This window comes from Rhamphochromis sp. 'chilingali', assembly GCF_963969265.1.
Source record: "Rhamphochromis sp. 'chilingali' genome assembly, chromosome: 2".
NCBI lineage: Eukaryota > Metazoa > Chordata > Actinopteri > Cichliformes > Cichlidae > Rhamphochromis > Rhamphochromis sp. 'chilingali'.
This window is the reverse complement of record NC_137930.1, coordinates 39,149,612-39,169,661: the sequence shown is the minus strand read 5'-3', so window position 1 is coordinate 39,169,661 and position 20,050 is coordinate 39,149,612. Positions and strand designations below refer to the sequence as shown.

Below are 20,050 nucleotides of genomic sequence, written 5' to 3'. Positions count from 1 at the left end.
CCTACTTACCCCTCAGTCTCAGGCAGCCAGAGCTAGCTCTTTAGCCCAATCACACACTTGTCACATGTGAGTCGAATGACTGAATTATTATTATTATTATTATTAGTTCTTCTGAAAGAACTCCAAATACTCAAGAATCAACAGTGAAATGATGGTTTGTACTGCAGCAGAGAGAATGTCAGCACAATGAAAACACGTCAGTATAAAGAGTAAAAATGTGAACAGTACTGCAGTAAACATTTAAACTACACAGTATATGTCACTGCAGCTGAGTAATCTTTCCAAACACGGTTACTGCATGAAGCTTAAACATGTTCCAGATGATACTTCTTTCATACAGCATCCTAGGAAAAAGGTACATCATGGGTGCTGCCGTGCTACGCCCAGTAGCAGCTGTGCTCCTAGTTGATCTAAGAGAAATTTTTACCTGTGTAGAAATGACTATGTTTCTAGAATCTTGACTTTCTTGTTTCGCTTATGTACTGAGAAAAAATTTAACTTCAAACTACAACATATAAAAAATATCTACAGAGTGCTTGAGGATGACTGTTTGTGCAGTTTGACATTAAAAACAAAGAACTAACTGAAGCTTGGTTAGGCTGCTTTGTGATCATGCCAACAAACATACTGCCCAACCACTTCTGAAGGACTGCCCTTCAGAAACAGAAGGTCCAGACTGCAGGGCGATGAAGCTTCTGTGGCTGAGGTGGCCATATTAGGGATATTCTCCCTCTGACATCACACGGATCCAAGAGCAGAAAAACCTGTCTGAAAGTGAGTATTGAGCGGTTTTAGCTGCTGTTTTAGCTCCTCCCATCCTTCTGTTGTCCCACGTAAACAGATGTAGGCGGAACTGATTCCATTTTTATGATATTGCAAAGATCCTAGAGCAGTAAAACCTCTCTGAAACTGAGTATTTAGAGCATCCTGAAGCCTAAACTATCTTATTTTGGTCCATAGTGCAGCATCGCTCAAACAAGTCCACCCTTTCAACTTTTTTCTGATTGGCTGGACCATGTAAAGAGAAGTGGGCAGGGCTCATTCCATCATCATGACATCACACAGAGCCAGAAATAGAAAAACAAAACAGTGAAACACTGTATTTTTACCCCCCCTTCCCATTTCCTTTTGATTGGCTGAGCCACATAACGAAAATTAGGCAGGGTTCATCTACTCTGTATGACATGAACATCGAGGGCAAACATGATAGGAGATAAATATCAAAGCCTGCTTTAATATTTCTTTAAATACAGTTTCCTAAATCAATAAAGAATGTTAGCATTTTTACTTTGTTGTTATCATGTTTACTGGAGATGAGGCAACAAAATTAAAAAATGAAACTGTGGCACAGATTGTGGTTAACTCAGACTGTCAGATGAGTCTTTATTCAAATAATCAGTCTTAGCTGTTTTATTAATCGCCATCAGCACACGGAGACAGGTGGAATCAACTTTAGCGCACTATAACTTTATCCTACAATGGTTCACATGGTAAAGCTTCCACAGCACTAATGCCATCAGTACAACAACAACAACATAAACATTGTTTTGCTAAAAGAGTATTACCTTCACACTCTTAATTCTTCTTAGTAGAAGGAAAAGTTGGACTTGGCCACTGCCATGTCACCCACTGTTGTAACTTTAACTTTATCATTCTTTGGCCTCCGCCATGTTGGTTTTCTGGAGCTGGAAGTGACCATATTTGGAGGAGAAGGTGCTGTGCCACGTTGTCAGCTAAAAGTGAGCAAGCCAGTTATTTTAAGCCTCAATAAAATCCAAACAGCTATAAACAAATGAACCCCACCGTACACCTGTTATTTAGGAGAAAACTGCTTCAAAGTTGGACATTATAACATGGGAGTGTATAGGGACTGACTCACCTTGGGAGCCAGGAACTGCACATATGCATAAGCTGATGTTTTATTCCACAACAGAAACTCAGTGATAGTAGCTTCTTCCTGAGAACAGGAAGAATTAAAAATCAAAGCCAGTCTTTAATAAAGTAAGTTAAATAAAGGGTCCGTCCTTGTTTTTGACACTACAGTCAAAAGACGACTGTTCTTGGTTTCCATTTGTAGTCATTTATATATATATGGCAGTACATCTCCCTTCACATATAGAACAGAGCAGGTATCAATGTCAGCAGATATGACACTGAAAAAGTCAGAAACGGCATTAAAAAGAGAAGCTCAGGTGGAGGTGGGTTGCAAAGCAGCTTGCACAGACTAAAACAGGTCATACAGAGTCACTGATATGAGACATGTGGAGGAGAACGAGCTGATTTAACTGGGAAAAGACAGTCTTAAAATTCATGGAGAAATCAATCCCATTGTCTGTGACATTCACACTGCCACTAGGGAGCAATTTCTCTTCACTAACTCGCTAAAATGTGAATATTTCACAGAGAAGTACACGTCTTTAAGTCAGTACAGATGTTATGGTGTCCAGGTGTCTCTCAGCGTGTCGAAGGAAACGTCGAGTAGCTAAAATGACGACACAACAGACCCAAACGAGTTTTACTCAAATATGTGGTCAAATATAGTTCACCTCCTGCAGGAGTCACATTGCTTTCATTGTCTTCTCCTCATTCAATGTCCACAGTAACTGGCTGGCTGGGAAAATTAAAATCACACAAATGGGACAGTTCCACTTTTCCTCTTTCAGCCAGGCCACAGCTAATCAGTGAAATCCCAACAGACCTCTTTCAGATTTTACTCCTCGTCATCTTCAGAGTCTGTTGGGAAGTTAAAATCTGAACCAGCGGCAAGGGTCCACGAGATCAGAGGGAGGTTGACCAGCGGTGGGATTTACAGCGAGGGGGAGAAGGTGAAGAGGAAAAAGGTGGGGGAGAAGGCACACATTTGGTTTTCCATCCTCTTCCTCAGCAGACCTGTAGATGGTAAAGAGAAGAGGTTATAAACCAAACCAATCACCAGCTTGGATAAACATCCATGAGTCTGCATTAAAGTTAAACTGACTGGAAAACAACAAAACAAAATTCCAATCCACTGGATTGGTCTGTTTCATTTTCATTAAGAACTCTTTTTTATCTGCATGCTGTTAGTCCACATAAACTACTTCCAGGTGCAAACACCACATTTTGAATCATCTCCAGATCTTCTCCCCAACACGGAGAAAATTACTCTCAGCTGCTGATGAAGCAACTTTTGACTGAACTATCAACCTCTATTTAAGCCTCTGAAAAAAGGGGGATGGAGCAAAAAATACTCGCCAATTCATCAGCAGTTAAGCTCACATTTTTGCTTCATGAAAATCTTCCTGAATGAAAATGATGTCACTGTTCAAAAAAGTCTTAGTCCAGAAACTGCCTCTCACCTTCTGGTCAGACATGATGTTGTTGCCCTGCAGTGGAGTTGAGTGTCCGCCGAGCAGGCCTCCTCCCGGCCGGTCGTGCTCACAGAAGATTGTCCCGTTGACATAGTGGAAGCGATCGCCGGGAACCAGGCGGTTCCTGCATGTTGCACACGTGAAACACTAAAGAAAAACAAATAAATTGGATTAAAAGTTTCACCGGTCTGAAAAGATGAAAACATGTAAGGTTGACAACGCTGGACTGGTAGAAGATCACGCTCACCTTCAGGTGGTAAACGCTGCCTTGTGCTCGCATCACCATCTCGCTGGCAGGTATAGACTGTCCACAAGCGCTGCAGGCTCCACTGTGTCCAAACAGCCTGCACATGAAACCAAACAGTCATGCATCAACACAACAGCCATAAAGCAGATGTCGTGGGTTCTCAAATCCCATCTCTACTATTTCAGGTACCTGTGAAATGTTGAAATGTTAAGACATAAGTTCAATGCCACCAAATACGTCAAGATATCTTAATGCCAGAAAAAAAGTTGCCATCACAGCAGTAAATGTCAGTTTTTCTACATGCTGATGTAGTAAAGGAAAGAAATCTGTCAGATGAGTCTTTGGGCTTCAAGTGTAAGAAATAATGTATAAAATTACAGAAAAGACTCCTATAGTTATTATAAAACTGAAGGTTTTACTGTAGAATAACCTATGACCTCCTTCATATTTTCAAAAGCAGTCCAGCAGGCCGGATTAGAGTCTTTGTGAGGCAGATTCTGGCTTCCAGCCCTTATGTTTGACACCCCTGCCTTATATAAACACAGCATGTTGGCACCACTGAAGCTTGGGCAGAAGGGTAATAACAAAAGTTTGTGATTAAAGCTGTAAATGGTTTTAAGTCTTCATGCATCAGTTATATATAGTCTGTATTTAGCACCCATAAAAGGTCCAATGAGAGGGTATCGGCTCCGGGTCGTTTCAGTGTGGCGGCACACAGCAGCCGGTCCTCATCAGTCTGAACCTGGAGGAAGGTCAGTGCCTGTGTTGAACCTTTAAAGGAAGCTGCTGTCATCATTAAAGCTACACGTGAAACCCCGCGATACTCACTTGACCACTTTGGCGTCTCTCTCTTTCTCCCTCTTTCTTTGTCTTCCCCTTTCAATGACTCCACAGAGTAATGAATTTTTTATCTTAATCCAAACAGTCATTTAATGAGTGTGCCTGAGAGGATCCCTGTCCTCCTTAATTAACCCTCAGACACACACACACACACACTCCTCCCGAGTCTCAGTTAAGGCTCATCTTTCTTTAGCAGCATGACGAATCTAAGGACTCGACCCCAAACCAGACCTTAGGTAAGTCCACCTCAGCTCAAGGTTTGGATAATTTAGCCATGGCTTTCCTGTCTGTTGGTCAGTGTCTGTAGCTTTGAGTTCATGGGATGGATGGCGGTTGGAGGTCCTCCCCACTCAAACACAAATTAGCCGAAATCCACTGTAGGACTATTTATACATATTTTGAGCTCTTTATTTGCACTCCTGCCACAGAACGGAACAAACGGCTGCCAAGCGAGAAATCTGAGGCGGCTGTAATTCTGGAGTGGCACTGGAAGTCCAGAGTGGATTTAAATCAGACGTTTCTTCAGCTCGTTTGCGGCTGGAAACACACGCAGGGTTTTTTTTGTTTGTTTTTTTGTGAAAATTAGGTCTGGTGTCAGGTGCCAAAAAGCTAGCACTTGAACATCAGTACAAAACGGCCACATGATGCTGTGAACATTTGGCTTTCAAGCCAATCAAAATGTACGCTGGTTCTCAAAAGCCATCAAAGCAGGAGAGCTTTCACACTGACTGGACTGCTTCTCAAGTGCTCCATCACTGCTGATTGGGCCAAAAATAAGAGGTATTGGTGGAGTTAAAAGCACACATGACTTCAATTTCCACAAGAGTAACAAAAGCCATGAGCTGAATTAAAAAAAAAAAAAAATCTATTCAAAAGCATTCAGCCAATCAAAAAAGGCAAAATAGGAAGTGACTAGACCAGGGCGATATGACAAAAAATATTTATCACGACATACATTTGAAAATTTGCAATAACGATATAACTGACGTAGAGCTGGGCGATATAAGATTTTTTCATATCACGATATGTTTTTTTCATTTCAGGCGATAACGATATCTATCACGATATAAGCCAAATAACTATATTTGTAAGATTTAAATGTGCCGTTGCTCACAAGTAAAATGTGAAATAATCAGCAGCTTGTTTTTATTTAAATATTTGTTTCCCATAATAAGTTCAACAGGGTAGATGTACTTAAGGAACATGAGACTTTTTCAGATAAATAAAGGCAAATATTGCAAACTACACAAAAGGCAGCCGCTAAAGCGTTTAAGTTTCAAAATAGAACAAACAAAACAGACTAAATTGTCAATTCAACTTAGAAACAAAATATTAATTCTAAAAATAAATCTTAGTTTGTTTTACAGAATAACAGACAAAATTGACTAACTTTTGTCAATATCAAATAAACTGAGAACTAAAAGGAAATTCTCAATCTCTCCTTGTTGTATAGCTGAGCTTTTCAAACAGTTTTAACAGTTACTTTAGTCTGACAAAAGCCGAATGACGAATTAGCGCTTCCAGTCAGAGACTGAGGCTACGTCCACACGTACACGGGTATTTTTGAAAACGGAGATTTTCCGGTTCGTTTTAAAAAATAATCCCGTCCACACATAAAGGCAGAAATGAAGGAAAACGCTGCTATGAACATGCCAAAGCAGCAGGTGGCGCTAGATTCCTAACCGTGCAGAAATGTTGGCCAATCAGAAGTCTAGAAGCCTCGGTGGGAAAAAGTAAACAAAGCTGGGGCATAGAAGCAGAACCGAGTCGTATGTGTGGAGGGACAGTAACTGTGTGTATATGTAAGCATTTAAACACTGCAGAGAGTAGAATTAACAGTAACAGTATTGTAGAAATTCATTTCACCGAAACAATAACGTGGCGCACAGTGTGACGTCAAAAAATGCGCACACCTTTGACGCTGCGTTTTCTCCGTTTTTCTAGTCCACACGTAAATGCAAAAACTGAGTTTTCGAAAATATCCACCCTGGCCGGAGTTTTTAAAAATCTTCGTTTTCAGTGACCAAAAACGCCGTTTACATGTGGACGAAAGGTGCAAACGCATAGAAAAATCTGCGTTTTCAAAAATACCCGGGTACGTGTGGACGTAGCGCATGCACCAGTTTATTGTATTTCCAGACTTGCTTTCGGCACAATTTACAGTGAACGCTACTGTTTTTTGTCAGACTTGAAATAGCCGAAATACCTTCACACTACGGAACTTCTATGGCTCTTCCGTTCGACAATCTCTCCGGCATTGGAACCATCATCTGTTTTCTCTTCGGTCACGCTCGGTTGATTTCTCTAGTCGGCACACTCATTTCCTCCATTACCCGGGCGGTACGGTGGCTGGCTGCTTCCCAAACAAATACACATGTGCGGCTTGGCACTTGTGCTGTACGTATCAAGTCACGTGACGTGACGCTGCGGCTGTGATTGGTTGATTGGTTCGGCTCTGCGCTACTTAATTTGGATTGGCTGACCTTTTTTTTTTTTTTTTTTTAAAAGAGGACAAGAGCGGCGAGGTCTATCGCGATAGTTAAATTTTTCTATCGAGAAAAAGTTATATCGCGATACATATCGTTATTGTTCTATCGCCCAGCTCTAAACTGACGATATAATTGACACTAGACAAAATGCTTTACAACTCCACAACTTTATTAGTGCAAAAAACCCCAAAAACATCAATGTATTTTCACTTAAACAAGCAGCTGTTTTTTATGTGCATTAAAGTTATATAAAAAATTAACAGTGCAAATGCAAATTCCTTGCTGACAGTTTAACCAAAAGGCATTTCCAGTGGAAACTGGCTGCCAGATCCTCAGCATAACCATGTATAATATCCACAAAACTTAAAAAGTGGTTATACACACACAATACGGTAATATTATGTTGAAGCACAGTACGTATCACTCTGCGAGGCTCCTGCCTACGATAGCCGCAATGCTCCGACAGTCCATCAAGCGGTGCGGGTTCATAGCTTAGCAAAGTCGTACTGAAACATTTGACAGATTTTCGAGTGCCGTGTACGACATAAAATCGTTTCGAGGTCAGTAAACACAACCAGAATTCATACATAAGGCACACGGGATTATAAGGGGCACTGTCGATTTTCAGAAAAATCAAAGGATTGATTTTAAGTGTGCCGTCTTTTCCAAACAACACGTAATAACGACGGCCCGCTAGCATGCTCTACCAAAAATAGTGCTTTGTTGTGTATCTGACGGGCGAAAGCTAAACCAGTTCCACACCACTGAAGTTGTAGCATTTTTACAAACCAATTTTGGTTCATCTGTTTCATTTAACGATCCGCTTTCGCCCTTCTCATTCTCTGTCGCCGTCATGCTTTTTCCGCCATGTGCATATGAAAACAAAGGCACTGCACATGTGTGTTTTACCCATATTATATCACAATATTTCATTTTCTTATCGTTTGCCCGACATTATACCGGTATTACTGTGAACAGTATGATATGGCCCAGCCCTAGAAGTGACATCACAAAGCAGCATTCATAAAACAAAACGTAGCTCATGGGATCACTAATCTTATTTTGGACGAACCACAGTAAAGTCACTAGAGGGTGCTACAATGACCAGGAATCATAGACTGTATATAAAAAATGGACACTGCCAACATGCTAGCTTGCACTGCTTTGAGGTTTTGTATTTTGAAGCTTGAACGGGCACATTCCAAAAACATGTATAGTTACTAACAACGAGAGAATAGTGATAGAAACCAAAGGTATTTTTGTAGAAGGCTGTAAACATGTTTATTTCTGCTCTAAAGTTAGACACATTGACACAGGAGTCTATGGGGCTGATTCAGTGCCTGAGCCGGCCTCAAGTGGTCACTAGAGGAACTGCAGGTTCTAACATGAGAAGCCATCACATCTCAGCACCTGAGCTTCCTGAGACCAAACTGGTGTATCGACTTGGCACACGTTCCCAAAGCTGTCAAAAAAAAAAAAAAAAAAAAAAAAAAAAAAGCAGCATTCAACAACTGAAGAGCTCCCTGTTAGTTTAGAATCATAGTTTGATTGTGACTCGACTGACCAGTCTGTTTTGTAAAAGGCAGATTTTTGCCTTCAGTGAAGACTTTTTCAGTTTGGATGAGTTTGAATGAGCTTAATCATGAGCCAGTCATGAATGCATAGGAACCTGTGAGAGTCCAGCTTCTAATTTGGAGTCACACCAGTGCAAAAACCGCATGAATACTAATCAGGGACATTTATATGCACCTGCATAAACATCCCATTTTACGGCTGGATCGAATGTGGAATTTCCTCCAACACACTGCAGACCTCTCATGATTATTCAGTGTATCTTATTGCAGATTGTGGCGTAATCCGACCGTACAGTCAGAGCTTTATTTATTTCATGAGAGGCTGCTGTATTATTACTGGCCTGATGCACAAAGTCTGCTGTGTCTCAGGGTCCTCCTCAGCAGCTTTCCAGATCCAGCCCTCAGTTTTTCCTAGAGATGCCCACAAAACCCCTGCCTGCACCTCCCTCACACACACTAACACACACACACGTTTCACGTTTCTGAAAAGCCTCACCTGATGTAGTCGTTCTTGCAGAGGATCATGCCGCCTTTGCTGTAGCAGGTACTACTGTACTCGCCCAGCTGAGCGTGGCAGCAGGAGCACTTGAGGCAGCGCGTGTGCCAGTACCGCTCCATCGAGAAGAGCAGGAAGCGGTCCGCGATACGACCCCCGCATCCTGCACACGACCTGCCCGCTGTCCCGCCGCCGCTGCCCATCACCGCTACTGTGGGTGCCTCCACCCTGCTGTTCACCATCGCCACTGGAGGGTAAAAGGAAAGAGGAACCATTGGAGGTTAGATATAAAAAAGGTGTCAAAGATGAGACCAAATAAAAGCGTGTCAGTGATGTTAACTCCAAACCTGAGGCTGCGACTCACTTTCTAATATTAATAATTACTTTCAGATTTTGAAGTTGTTGCCACCTAACTGATGATCAGTGTGGGACAGCATGGCAGGGTGAGAAAACCAGGATTGGACTGGACCATGATATTTTTCTAAACTAGCTGTAAATGCTTCTTTTCTACTCGAGCACTTAGAGCACATTATACAACATGTCTCATTCACCCACACACGCAAGCACTTTTCTCTACACACAAGTGCTTTCCATCCAGCATTCACACGCATTCACACTCCAATGAGCGAATCAGGACCAACTCTGGGTTTGGTTTCTTTCCCAAGGATACTTGATCGAAATACCGACCTTCTGATTGGTAGATGACCTGCTCTACCTCCTGTGCCACAGCTGCCTCTTGTTGTATAACCACCAGAAGCCCTCTGACACACCAACTGTCAACTAATGACATATTTCTTCTCCTCCAAACAACGCTAAGTTGAATATTTTTCTGTAGCCACAGTTTTTAGTGTTTGTACTTAGTTTGGAGACTAAGTTGGGTATCTGGTATCTATCTATTGGATATCTATTAGAGAGGAGGGTGGGAGCTCAGAGTACAGACGCTGCTCCTCAAGACCAAAAAGAAATGCATGGAAGGAGATGCTGGGGTAGACCCAGGGTCTACCCTCAGTTTGAGAGGAGCTTGACAGGTTGAAGGGAGGTCTGGGCCCACTTATGGAGTGAGACTTTTACCTGAATAATTAAAGGCTCATAAAACAGTGCATGAGGCAGGAGCATATCCTTGAATATGAATGTAATACACAAACATAAGAACGATCCCCAAACAAGCTCAAAGATGGTAAAACAAAACCACACACACTCTTCTGAACCTGATAAACGAGCCCCGTGAGCAGGGAATCTGTGCAGGATCTGGGCCTTGATTTAATTCTTTCCTTCATCATCTCTTTTTAAACATTACGGAAACACATGTACCGTCGGGCAGCATTCAGCATATTCCTCCTCACTCTCGTTTTTCCATTACAGAACTGAGCTGATTTCATGCACAGCTGGGAATAATATTGCTTTTGAGTACAACCACAGCAGTGTGTGTGCCGCTCAGCAATGAGTCAGCAACACTGCCTCTTCAGCCGCTTCCATGATTTATAATTAGGGCCAACAACAACATAAAATAATTGCAGGGCTAGATTTCATTTTCCAAATGAGCAACAGCAGCACAATTTGTCCTCCAGAGCGTCTAATTTCAGCAAGGGCATGTTTAGCTTTACGACTAGCCTTCCCACAAGATCATTTGAGATTGCAGCAAGCAGCAGCTGGTCCTCTGCGGCGAGGCGGGCTGCCCTCAATACCCTCATTTTCTAGAGTAGACACCTGGCTCTAATCAACCACAGGAACACCATGTTAAGAAGCCCAAGGCTACGTTCAAACCACAAACAGCCACACGCGCTGGGACCAAACCTTCTTATTAGTGACGGCTCAGTCATGAATGAGTCAATCCTCTGAATGAGAAGTGAGGCCATTTATTTAATCCACAAATGAAACCTTTACATTTGAAATGGGTGAAAACTCGAGCTCATCGTTTTAGCCTTAAATTCTCCTCGAGGTGTTTAAACAGCTTGTAGTGCACAGCAGGACAAACCACAGACACAAAGCGTGACTAAATCCGACAACTTTCTCTACCAGAAAGACATAAAACTAAACAGTGCACAGTTGGGGGTTTGCATTCAAATCTGTGGACCTGGGCTCTGTGCTTCCCTCTCTACTTCCTGCCATGAATCTCCTGTTCCAAAGCTGGATTTTCACATTAAACACGTCCAAAATTTCAAATAATGAGCTCAGTGTTTCTACAAGTAATCCCTGTGAGCGGAACACTAATTTGTCACTGTTTTTTCTACTCTTGGCTCTGTTTGATGTCAGACCTTACACATATGGGTTTATGAGGGGCAGCCAATCAGAAGAAAGCTTGCTTAAAGGGGGAGGATGCAGAATAGCTTGTTTTAGACAAGATGAACTGAAGGCCCAGTATAAGATAGGGTTATTTTGAACTGTGAATCATGCAAAGCTGCTTTATTAGAGTCCAAAAATAGAATTAAAGAAGCTGGAAATGAACCGACGGGTCCTTCTTCATGTGTCTGCTGACAATGAAAGACAAGAATGATTACATAAACCTGCATCACTGGTATACTTTAAATTCACTTTGTATATAATCAGTACATTGCCCTGATATTTGGGGCTACATGGGCTGCAGTTCTTCAAATGCCCACTTGAGGTTCCTGTGAGTCAATCCCCATAGACTCCCATGTTCAAATTCAACAGCAGAAATAAACTGCTTTGGTCTCCATCCATCCATTCATTCGCTTCCGCTTATCCTTTTCAGGGTTGCGGGGGGCGCTGGAGCCTATCCCAGCTGTCGTAGGGCGAGAGGCGGGGTACACCCTGGACAGGTCGCCAGTCTGTCGCAGGGCCAACACACAGGGACAGACAACCATTCGCGCTCACATTCACTCCTAGTGGCAATTTGGATTATCCAATTAACCTATCCCCACAAGCTGCATGTCTTTGGACGGTGGGAGGAAGCCGGAGTACCCGGAGGGAACCCACGCAAACACGGGGAGAACATGCAAACTCCACACAGAAAGACCCCGGCCTGATGATGGAATTGAACTCAGGACCTTCTTGCTGTGCGGCAACAGTGCTAACCACCGCGCCACCGTGCTGCCCTGCTTTGGTCTCGATAGCTATTTTTCTCCTTCTTAGCCAGTTATCAGGGGTGTAAAAGCAAAAGACAGGGACGTGCCTGATGTGGTCATCTCAGAGAGACAGAAGCTACACCCACATGTGTTTACAAGTGGCACCCAATCAGAAGAAAGTAAAAGTAATCTCAACTTGGAGGCAATTAAAGTGACGTCCAATAAGTGTGAAGTATACTGATCATTGTCATAATGTAGCGCCAACTGTTATTAGCTACAAACTGATGGAAACTGAGCCATTTCCGCCTCAGTGGGCTTTTTCATCCAACCAAGATCAAAAGCATTTATAGCTGACCAACTCATTACTAAACCTATCCTGAAGTTCAACCTCTGACCTCACGCTCCCGTTAGCATAAATCCAAAAGGTCATCACAAGGTCAATAATTCTGGATCTGTTCCCACTTGGTGTTTTTAATGTGACCGTGTGCCTAAACATCTCTTTCTCCTCCTTCTGTCTCCTGTCTTTGGTGCCAGATTCCTCTGGGTGGCACATCACCAGCCGTGAAATCAATTAGCGGCCCGAGTCTGCAAAGCATAACAGCTCCCCTCCCACCCCTGTGAAATAAAGTGAAAACCTGTACATCGTCACGAGTTTGTCTCTACAGTGGCATCCAAAACACAACCCTGTCCTCTGGATATCATTCAGGTGGTGAATCAGACCTGACCGGCTCATATGCAGACTAAAAAGGATAAGAAACCTCAGTTAATGAGTCTGAAACCTTTAAAAGAACACACGTGCACACACACACACACACACACACACACACACACACACACACACACACACACACACACACACACACACACACACACACACACACAGCTCTTTAACCTGAAAAATGTCCAAACGTTCCCAAAACAAAACTGTGGAGCAGCGGCCAATGCAATCATCACACTAACACCTGTGTTAATTCGAGAAGATTCGAGACAGCTGCCAAAAACCTCTATGATACAATTCTTATCCAATTAAAATGCAAATCCTGCTTTTAATCATCTCCTGCAGCACACAAAGCCTCAGCGTGTCTCACTGCTGAGACGGGGACGTTTCAGGCTACAGATACTCAGATTTATACCCAGCAGGTCGTACGATATATTTGCAGAAAGTAAATATCTTTGTCTAAACAAAAGCTGCTTCTGTGTAAAAGTGTAATTATGTTGCCATATTTACCAGGACGTTTGTCACATTTTGGGTTCAGTCATTGTGTTTTCATGAATGTTTTATCATCTTCTGGAATGTTACCAGAAGCTTTATTTTATAATTTCTGGATGCTTTATGGAAAATCTGCTTTGTTGTGTAATCTGGGCGTGATGTTTTTTTGTTTGCAAGTTATCTGAAAGGTTTTCTGGAAACATTGCAGTTCTGAAACATTTGTCATGCTTTGCTGTTGTGTTTTTGTATTCTCATAAAAGTTCTGGAATGTCGTGTTTCCTGAACAATTCTCTCGTTAGGTTTCTGTGTTTTTGTTATTTTCATATTTTCCTAATATTAATTACTTTTTTTAATGTTCCTTTTTGCAGAAATGTGATTTCTGAAACATATTTCTGGTTTTGCTGCTGTGTAACATGTACAGGACATGTGGTTTCCTGAATGTGTTTCCTGAAGTGGAACTTCTTCTGGAATGGCATTGTGATTTCGTAAAGAAGAAGGAGTGTTTTACAGATTTTTGCCTTGGTGCAGTCAGGTGGTTTTTATTTTCCCATTTTGTTTGCCGGAAATGTCATTTTGTCGTTTCCTGCTGAAAGCTTTCCCGTCTACTTCTTAGTTTCCTCTAAAGCCTGATAAAACGCTGCACAGACTTCCGATTCTTCCTTCCTGCACACGCAGGTCTGACCATGTCATTTCCAGCTCCACACTCACCTGTGTGGGCTTTACTTTCTGAGCTTCCCCTCGGGGTGTCAGCAGCAAACACTACGTGCTTTCAAACCGCTGCCGGTGAGCTCTGCTGCATGGCCGCTGAACCACCACAACACTCGCTGAAGCTTGGCTCTTCAAACGAGTCTTCATCTTCGAGTCTTTTTGGTCGGATGTTTGGCTCTGGTGTCAGACTGTAGTTAGTGGAATCTGACTGAAAGCTGGCCAGAACATTCAGGCTGTGAGTATCTGTGTGACTTCTCGGTGAAGCTGAGCGTCACACAAACATTATGATCACATCCAGCAAACTGAACTGTTCCCACCTTTGCTTTTTCTTTCTTTATTAGCAGCTCTTTAATCCTAAAGAATCGCCGGTAAAGGAATAGCTGCGTGTGATGGAGCAGTGAATAAACACAGGGGCTAATGAAGAGACACAAACTGGTGAATCAGATCCAGTTTCAGGCTGATTGGGTTGACAACAGCTCTTTTTTTTTTTTCCTGGCAGTTGACGGATGTTCCTCATATTAAGAAAAATCTTCGTTCTGTGCAGATTGGAGGACCTCAATTAGTCTAAAAGGAAAGGGTTTAAGAGTATAATGTGTCACAGGGCGTATCAGGTTATGGCTGATATGTCATCTAGTAATTCATCACAGTCCACAGGACTCCCAGTTTGAGTGGCTTATATTCCCTTTTAATCAATCTTTTTAATCATTTCTTTCACTCAGTGTTTCTTATTCCATTTAAATTGTGTTTGCCTGATTTTTTATTTTTTATTTAAGCACTTAATAGTTATTTGCCATTTAAGCTTGTGACCATCAGGACTGTATTTCAGCTTTTTACTGGTTCCAGCATCACCCCAGTCCTGACATCTCACCACTGGCTTCTTATTTGGTTTAGAGAAGACAGTGGTGAGATGTAAGGAAAGATTTGGGGGGGAGAAAGGAGCAAAGAAAGGAAATTCCAGTAGAAGAAAGGAGAGAACCTAAAGAAAGAAGAAAGGGGAAAACAAGGACACAAGCTAAGAAAAAAGGATAGATAACAAGGATAGAGGCAAGTAAGTAAGACAATAAGGGCAAAGTGAGGAAGGGATAGGTAAGGAAGAAAGGTAAAAATGCAGGATGGGGAAAAATAAGGACAGGGAAGCAAGGAACAAAGAAACAAATGAATGAAGAGAAAGGAAGGAAAATGGGGTATTCAAAAAGAAAGGAAAACAAGGAAGGAAGGATAGAAGAAAGAAAGGGGAAATAAAGGCGAGAATGAAGGCTTGATAAATGGAAGAAAAGCAAAACAACTAAGCAAAGAGGGAGGAGTGAATGGAAATGCAAGGAAGATAGGTAAGGAAGCACAATAGAGAAGAAAATAATGATTGACAGAAAGGACAAAAAAGGAATGAAGTGAAAGAGAAGAAAGTAAAGAAAGAAGAAAACAGGAAGGTAAAGTAAAGAAAGTAAGAAGAAAAGCTAGGGGAATAAGAGTAGAAGATGAAAAGGAAGGAAGAAAGAAGGAGGGTAAAAGGAAGGGTAAGAGTAAAAGACAGGATAGGAGGAAGAAATGAAAGAAAGAAACGGAACGAAGGACGGATGCCCTGAATGGTTTGCAGCCATTTTAGCGGCTGCTGGATGCTGACAGGACGAACTGTGCACGAGTTGTTTTATTCTGAAATTATGAAGTGCTTCCTTCCTTCTTTTTTCAAAGCAGCTCAGTGAAGCCTCCTCCACACTCTTCAGAGGTGTAATTAACAAATAAGCTGCTTTCAGTCTGAGGGGGTAAAAGTGACTAAACGAGCCCGAGCGAGGGCGCGCCGGTCACACAGATCCAGTTTCTTCTCCTGAGACTCTCACAGAGAGACGTGCCGTTTCATTAAAACAGGCCTCTTTTTAATTAACACCGAGGGCACGGGTTCGTGTGGCAGCAGCGATCCTGCTCGCAGTTTCAGTCAAATTAAAAAGACGCAGCTCTGCCGCAGAAGCAAGAGCTGATAGAAATATCCTTTTTAATAAAAATTTGATCAAATTTATTCAGTCAGTCGCTCGTTTAGGAAAACAGTTTCAGAGACAACCTGCAGATTCTCCCACAGAGACTTTCCTGTGGTGCTGAGAGCTGAACGAGTACAGCTCAGATCACTTAAACACACCGACACACACACGCCTGTAACGACGTGATGAAAGTTCACTGCATGCAGCAGGTTTACTGTATATGAAAGAGGGACATGGCCACTGTGATGTCCCTCGTTAGTGAAGTCCTGTTCTGAGTATTTTCCCGCCTTTTTTGGCTCTTAATGGGACCTATAATTAACAACACGGTTTTTAATATGACCTAAAACCAAGATCATAAGTTCATCATGAGGATCTTGAGAGACACTGCGTCATTTTCGCACAGACTGTTTAATCAGAGCAGTCGCCCCCTGCTGGTCATTAGAAAAAACAGGTTTAAGCGGCTTCACTTTTCAATAATGTCTTTTTTATAAAGAGCATCGTTGACACCAACAGTGATGGATGAAGCATACATGCCAATAGTTTTTTACATTTATTGCAACTCTTGATTTTTAGTTATTTATTTTTAGGAGCTTTTCTGATCATTTGATTTTGATTCTTATTCATAAGCTTGTGTTTGTTATTTTTGTGAAGTCAGAATAAAAATATTTAGCTATAATAACTGAATTAAAGCATAAGTTTGAATGAACAAGTCAGCGGATATTTTACTTGAGCGTAATTTTCCTCTCTGAATGATTCATTACACAGAATTAAAAGTCATTCACTTACAGCAGAGGTCGTGAAACAGCTTTTTGAAAATGTGCTTTTGGGTATTCTCTGTTTAAACTCATTTATAAAACAGTATAATCATCAGGCAGTTAGCGCTGTTCGATATAACGATATATATCAGATGACGATATAAAAACGTCTGTCGTTTCATTTTACGCTATCGTTTGTTTCGTGGTGTCGCAAAATAAACTGTTTACGGAAATATTTTTCATTATTTTGGTGGTCACTGTAGGGGCTATATTAATTTCTTAAAGTTCTCTCTTTCTCTTATATTTTATATAACCACACTACAGACGGACAAGCGCCTGTTTTTATGCGTTGTGGTTAGCAACAACGATGGTAACACCATCGCGTGTCCGCTTGTTTATGTTCCACATAAACCTTTCACAATTAAGCTCAAGATCCTGTTGAGACTTTTCAAAATAAACTGAATCACGTGAAAGAGCAGATTATTTACAGATGAGAAGTAAAAAAGAGCCGGCAGGTGCTAAAAACTAAACCTTAGACTCAAACGTTAGAACAGCCTTTTCTCCACAGCACGCCGTGTAATAAATACTCACAAAGAAAACGGCGGCCGTTACAACTTATGTCTAAAAATGTATCGTTTCATGCGTCGGTTAAAACACTCGACTCCAGCTACATGACGTGGAAACGCTGGAAACACTTCCCGCAAGTCGAGCTGCCCGAGATTCACAGAATTTACAGAAAATGTTACATTTTTGTGATTTAAATCGTTATCGGGATGATAACGATTAAGAGCTCTAAATAGAGTGTGTGTAGTGCTGAGTTAGAGTACACTCGCCCACATCTGCTAACACATTTTTCTACAAGTTTTCCAATTTCTTTTGAAAAAAACAACAACAAACAAAAAAAAACAAAACACAAAACATTTTTTAAACTACATTTACAAAACTGAGTGTTTGCTCAAAGTCACAAAATGTTTCATACCAGACACATAAACAAAGCCAGCCAAAATATTACCAGTGCCGAGCATTTATTACACGCTGCGGCATGAAAATGAAAAACACAGACTTCAGGACATGACGCCCGAGTCGTTCCAACCTACTCGGGCTGTTTTGTTCCATAAAAGTCACAATGTGAAGCAGAAACTCCAGAAACAAACCACAGGCCGGGTAAAACATCTGAAACCTGAAGTTATGAACCTTAAACCTGCACTCTTTATAATGACCAGCAGGGGCCGACCTGCTTCTCCTGCGATCTCTGACCCAACAACACTTTGTCCAAATTATTAAATCAATCAATAAATAAATTTACCAAAAATGATAAATAAATGATTTTTAATAAATTATGATGCAATTAAAGAAAAAAGGACGATAAAACAGAGGATGCTCATAGGCTAACGACTTGATTTCACCAAAATGATTATAGCAACTAACCCATGAGTGATGTCACAGTGGCTACTGCCATCTTTTATATACAGTCTATCATATCAACTATCTCTTGGCCTCTCAGGATGAACATTTTTTATTTGTTTTTAGTTTGAATCTGCAGTTGTGTTTAACAAAAAAGGTTAAATGAGATCTGAGATTGGTTTTAAAAGTGGGTGAATATATTAAGTTAGTGAGGACAGCAGTGTTATAGCATCTAAACTTAAATCCATGTGCACAGTCCTTTTTAAATAACCAAAAATGAACGTGTGTTCCTACAAGTCTGATGAGATATGATGTAAACACTTCTTATATCAAAGAGTAAGGTAGGACAAAGCAGATTCTCTGGTTCCACTTCATCACTTTGTGAACATAAATGAAGCAGCACATTCCTGTTTTCACTTCATATTTTTGTCATTTCATAGAATAAAAACGGGCGGATGAGCTTGGAAAGACTTTGGCTTCATGTCCTGGACCCTGCCTGTTGTAAATGTCATGCTGCAGTGTGAAATAAAGACTCGGTGTTGATGCTTTTCTGAGAATATCATGCGGTTTGGAGCAAAGATAAAACTGTGTTTGTGCGTTTGCTTGTTTCTGAAGAGTCAGAAGTTTTAAAAATGCTGTCTGAAAAGAAATGTGTCTGAGAAAGTGTAAATATTAAAGACAAAAACATCAAATCTGAGGCTTAAATCGCGGTAAATATTTCAGTCTGGTTTAATTTCATTCCGCTGACAGTAAAATAGTCCTTTCAGGTTCGTGAACTCACCTCCGCGCTTTGAACTTGAATCTCTCTGTTCGTCCACCTAATGTTTGTGCCAAAGGTCAAACAGCTGGGAACTTTTCGGCTCAGTATTCCTGTGAAGGAGCTCCTCTCCGCTCTTCTTCCATGCAGTCTTCTGCTTTTTTCTTGCAGATGTTTGAGCGCTCTCTCGCTCTCTCTTTCTTTTTCTCTCTCCTGTACCTACTGCGCTTTGTTCGCGCACTGAGCTGTTCACGGAGGAGCGCTCCTCCCCAATTTAAACCAGCCAGGCCACGCCTCCTCTGCGTCACGAAATGGGCGTGGTTACTGCCTGTGGTCAGGAAGATGGATGACTGCTGATCTAAAATCTAAATATGCCATAATTATCTCCTGACTGTGACTGCAAACAGTCGTTTATTCACATGACGCTTTGCTTCAAGAGAGAAATTATTCTTCTTACAACAACAGGGATTTATTACTAAATAAAAACAGAATCAATAAATAACTCAAATCAGTTTAACTTAAAGAGTTAGGCTTTCTGCTCCAGATTTATTTATAATATTTATTTAAATCTAATTTTATTTATGTATTTATGTAGTTTAATGGGCGTGTTTCTAATTTATTGTTCGAATGTGAAGAGCCAATCCTGAAATAAAAGGAGTCCAAGAGGACCAAGAAACAAAGAAGGAAGGAAAGTATAAGAAGGAATGGAGAAGGATGCTAAGGGGAAGAAAGGAAGGCATTTAGGAAGAAGGGATAAAAGGATGTTAAAAATTAAGGAAATTACAGTTCAAATGGAAAGGACCAGGGGAGGAAAAAATTAAAGAGCAACAGGTAATGAATGAATGAAGGAAGGAAATTAGGAACATGGAAAATAAGGAAGAAAGAGAAAAGAAGGAAGGAAGAAAGGGTGACAGACGGACTCAAAAAGTAAGGAATATGGAAGGAAGGAAGGAAGGAAGGAAGGAAGTTGGGAACAAGGTAAGAAAGGAAAGTTTGAAGGGGGAATGAGAAAAAGGAGAAAAAGTAGAAAAGTATGAAGGACGGTATAGGAGCAAGAGAAATAAGGATTTAAGGATGAAAGTGAAAAGAAGGAAGGTAGGAAGGAAAAGAAGAAGTGAAATAAATTAGTAAGGAAGTAAACTGCATGTCTATTATATTTATAATTATTATTATTATTTTAAGTTCGTTTCACCTGTCTTTTATATACAGTCTATGGATGAGGGTAAT

At 41.2% G+C, this 20,050-nt stretch overlaps 1 protein-coding gene across 1 annotated transcript; it reads right to left on the bottom strand.

The window, feature by feature from the left end:
* Positions 1-1,261: 1,261 nt before the first annotated feature.
* On the bottom strand, positions 1,262-19,056 carry lmo4a (LIM domain only 4a). The gene is made up of 5 exons (XM_080864825.1): positions 18,848-19,056; positions 8,994-9,240; positions 3,595-3,691; positions 3,336-3,494; positions 1,262-2,889 (listed from the first exon to the last, which is right to left on the bottom strand). Exons 2-5 carry the CDS (start codon positions 9,233-9,235, stop codon positions 2,881-2,883), a joined length of 507 nt encoding a protein of 168 aa, XP_080720951.1. The 5' UTR covers positions 9,236-9,240; positions 18,848-19,056; the 3' UTR covers positions 1,262-2,880.
* Between the last annotated feature and the right edge of the window lie 994 nt (positions 19,057-20,050).

Coding starts and splice junctions, on each gene's coding strand:
- lmo4a (XM_080864825.1), bottom strand. CDS start 9,235: ATGGTGAACAGCAGGGTGGAGGCACCCACAGTAGCGGTGATGGGCAGC. Junction 3,692..8,993: donor TGCAAGAACGACTACATCAG/GTGAGGCTTTTC, acceptor TTTCATGTGCAG/GCTGTTTGGACACAGTGGAG. Junction 3,495..3,594: donor GCAGCGTTTACCACCTGAAG/GTGAGCGTGATC, acceptor GTTTTTCTTTAG/TGTTTCACGTGTGCAACATG.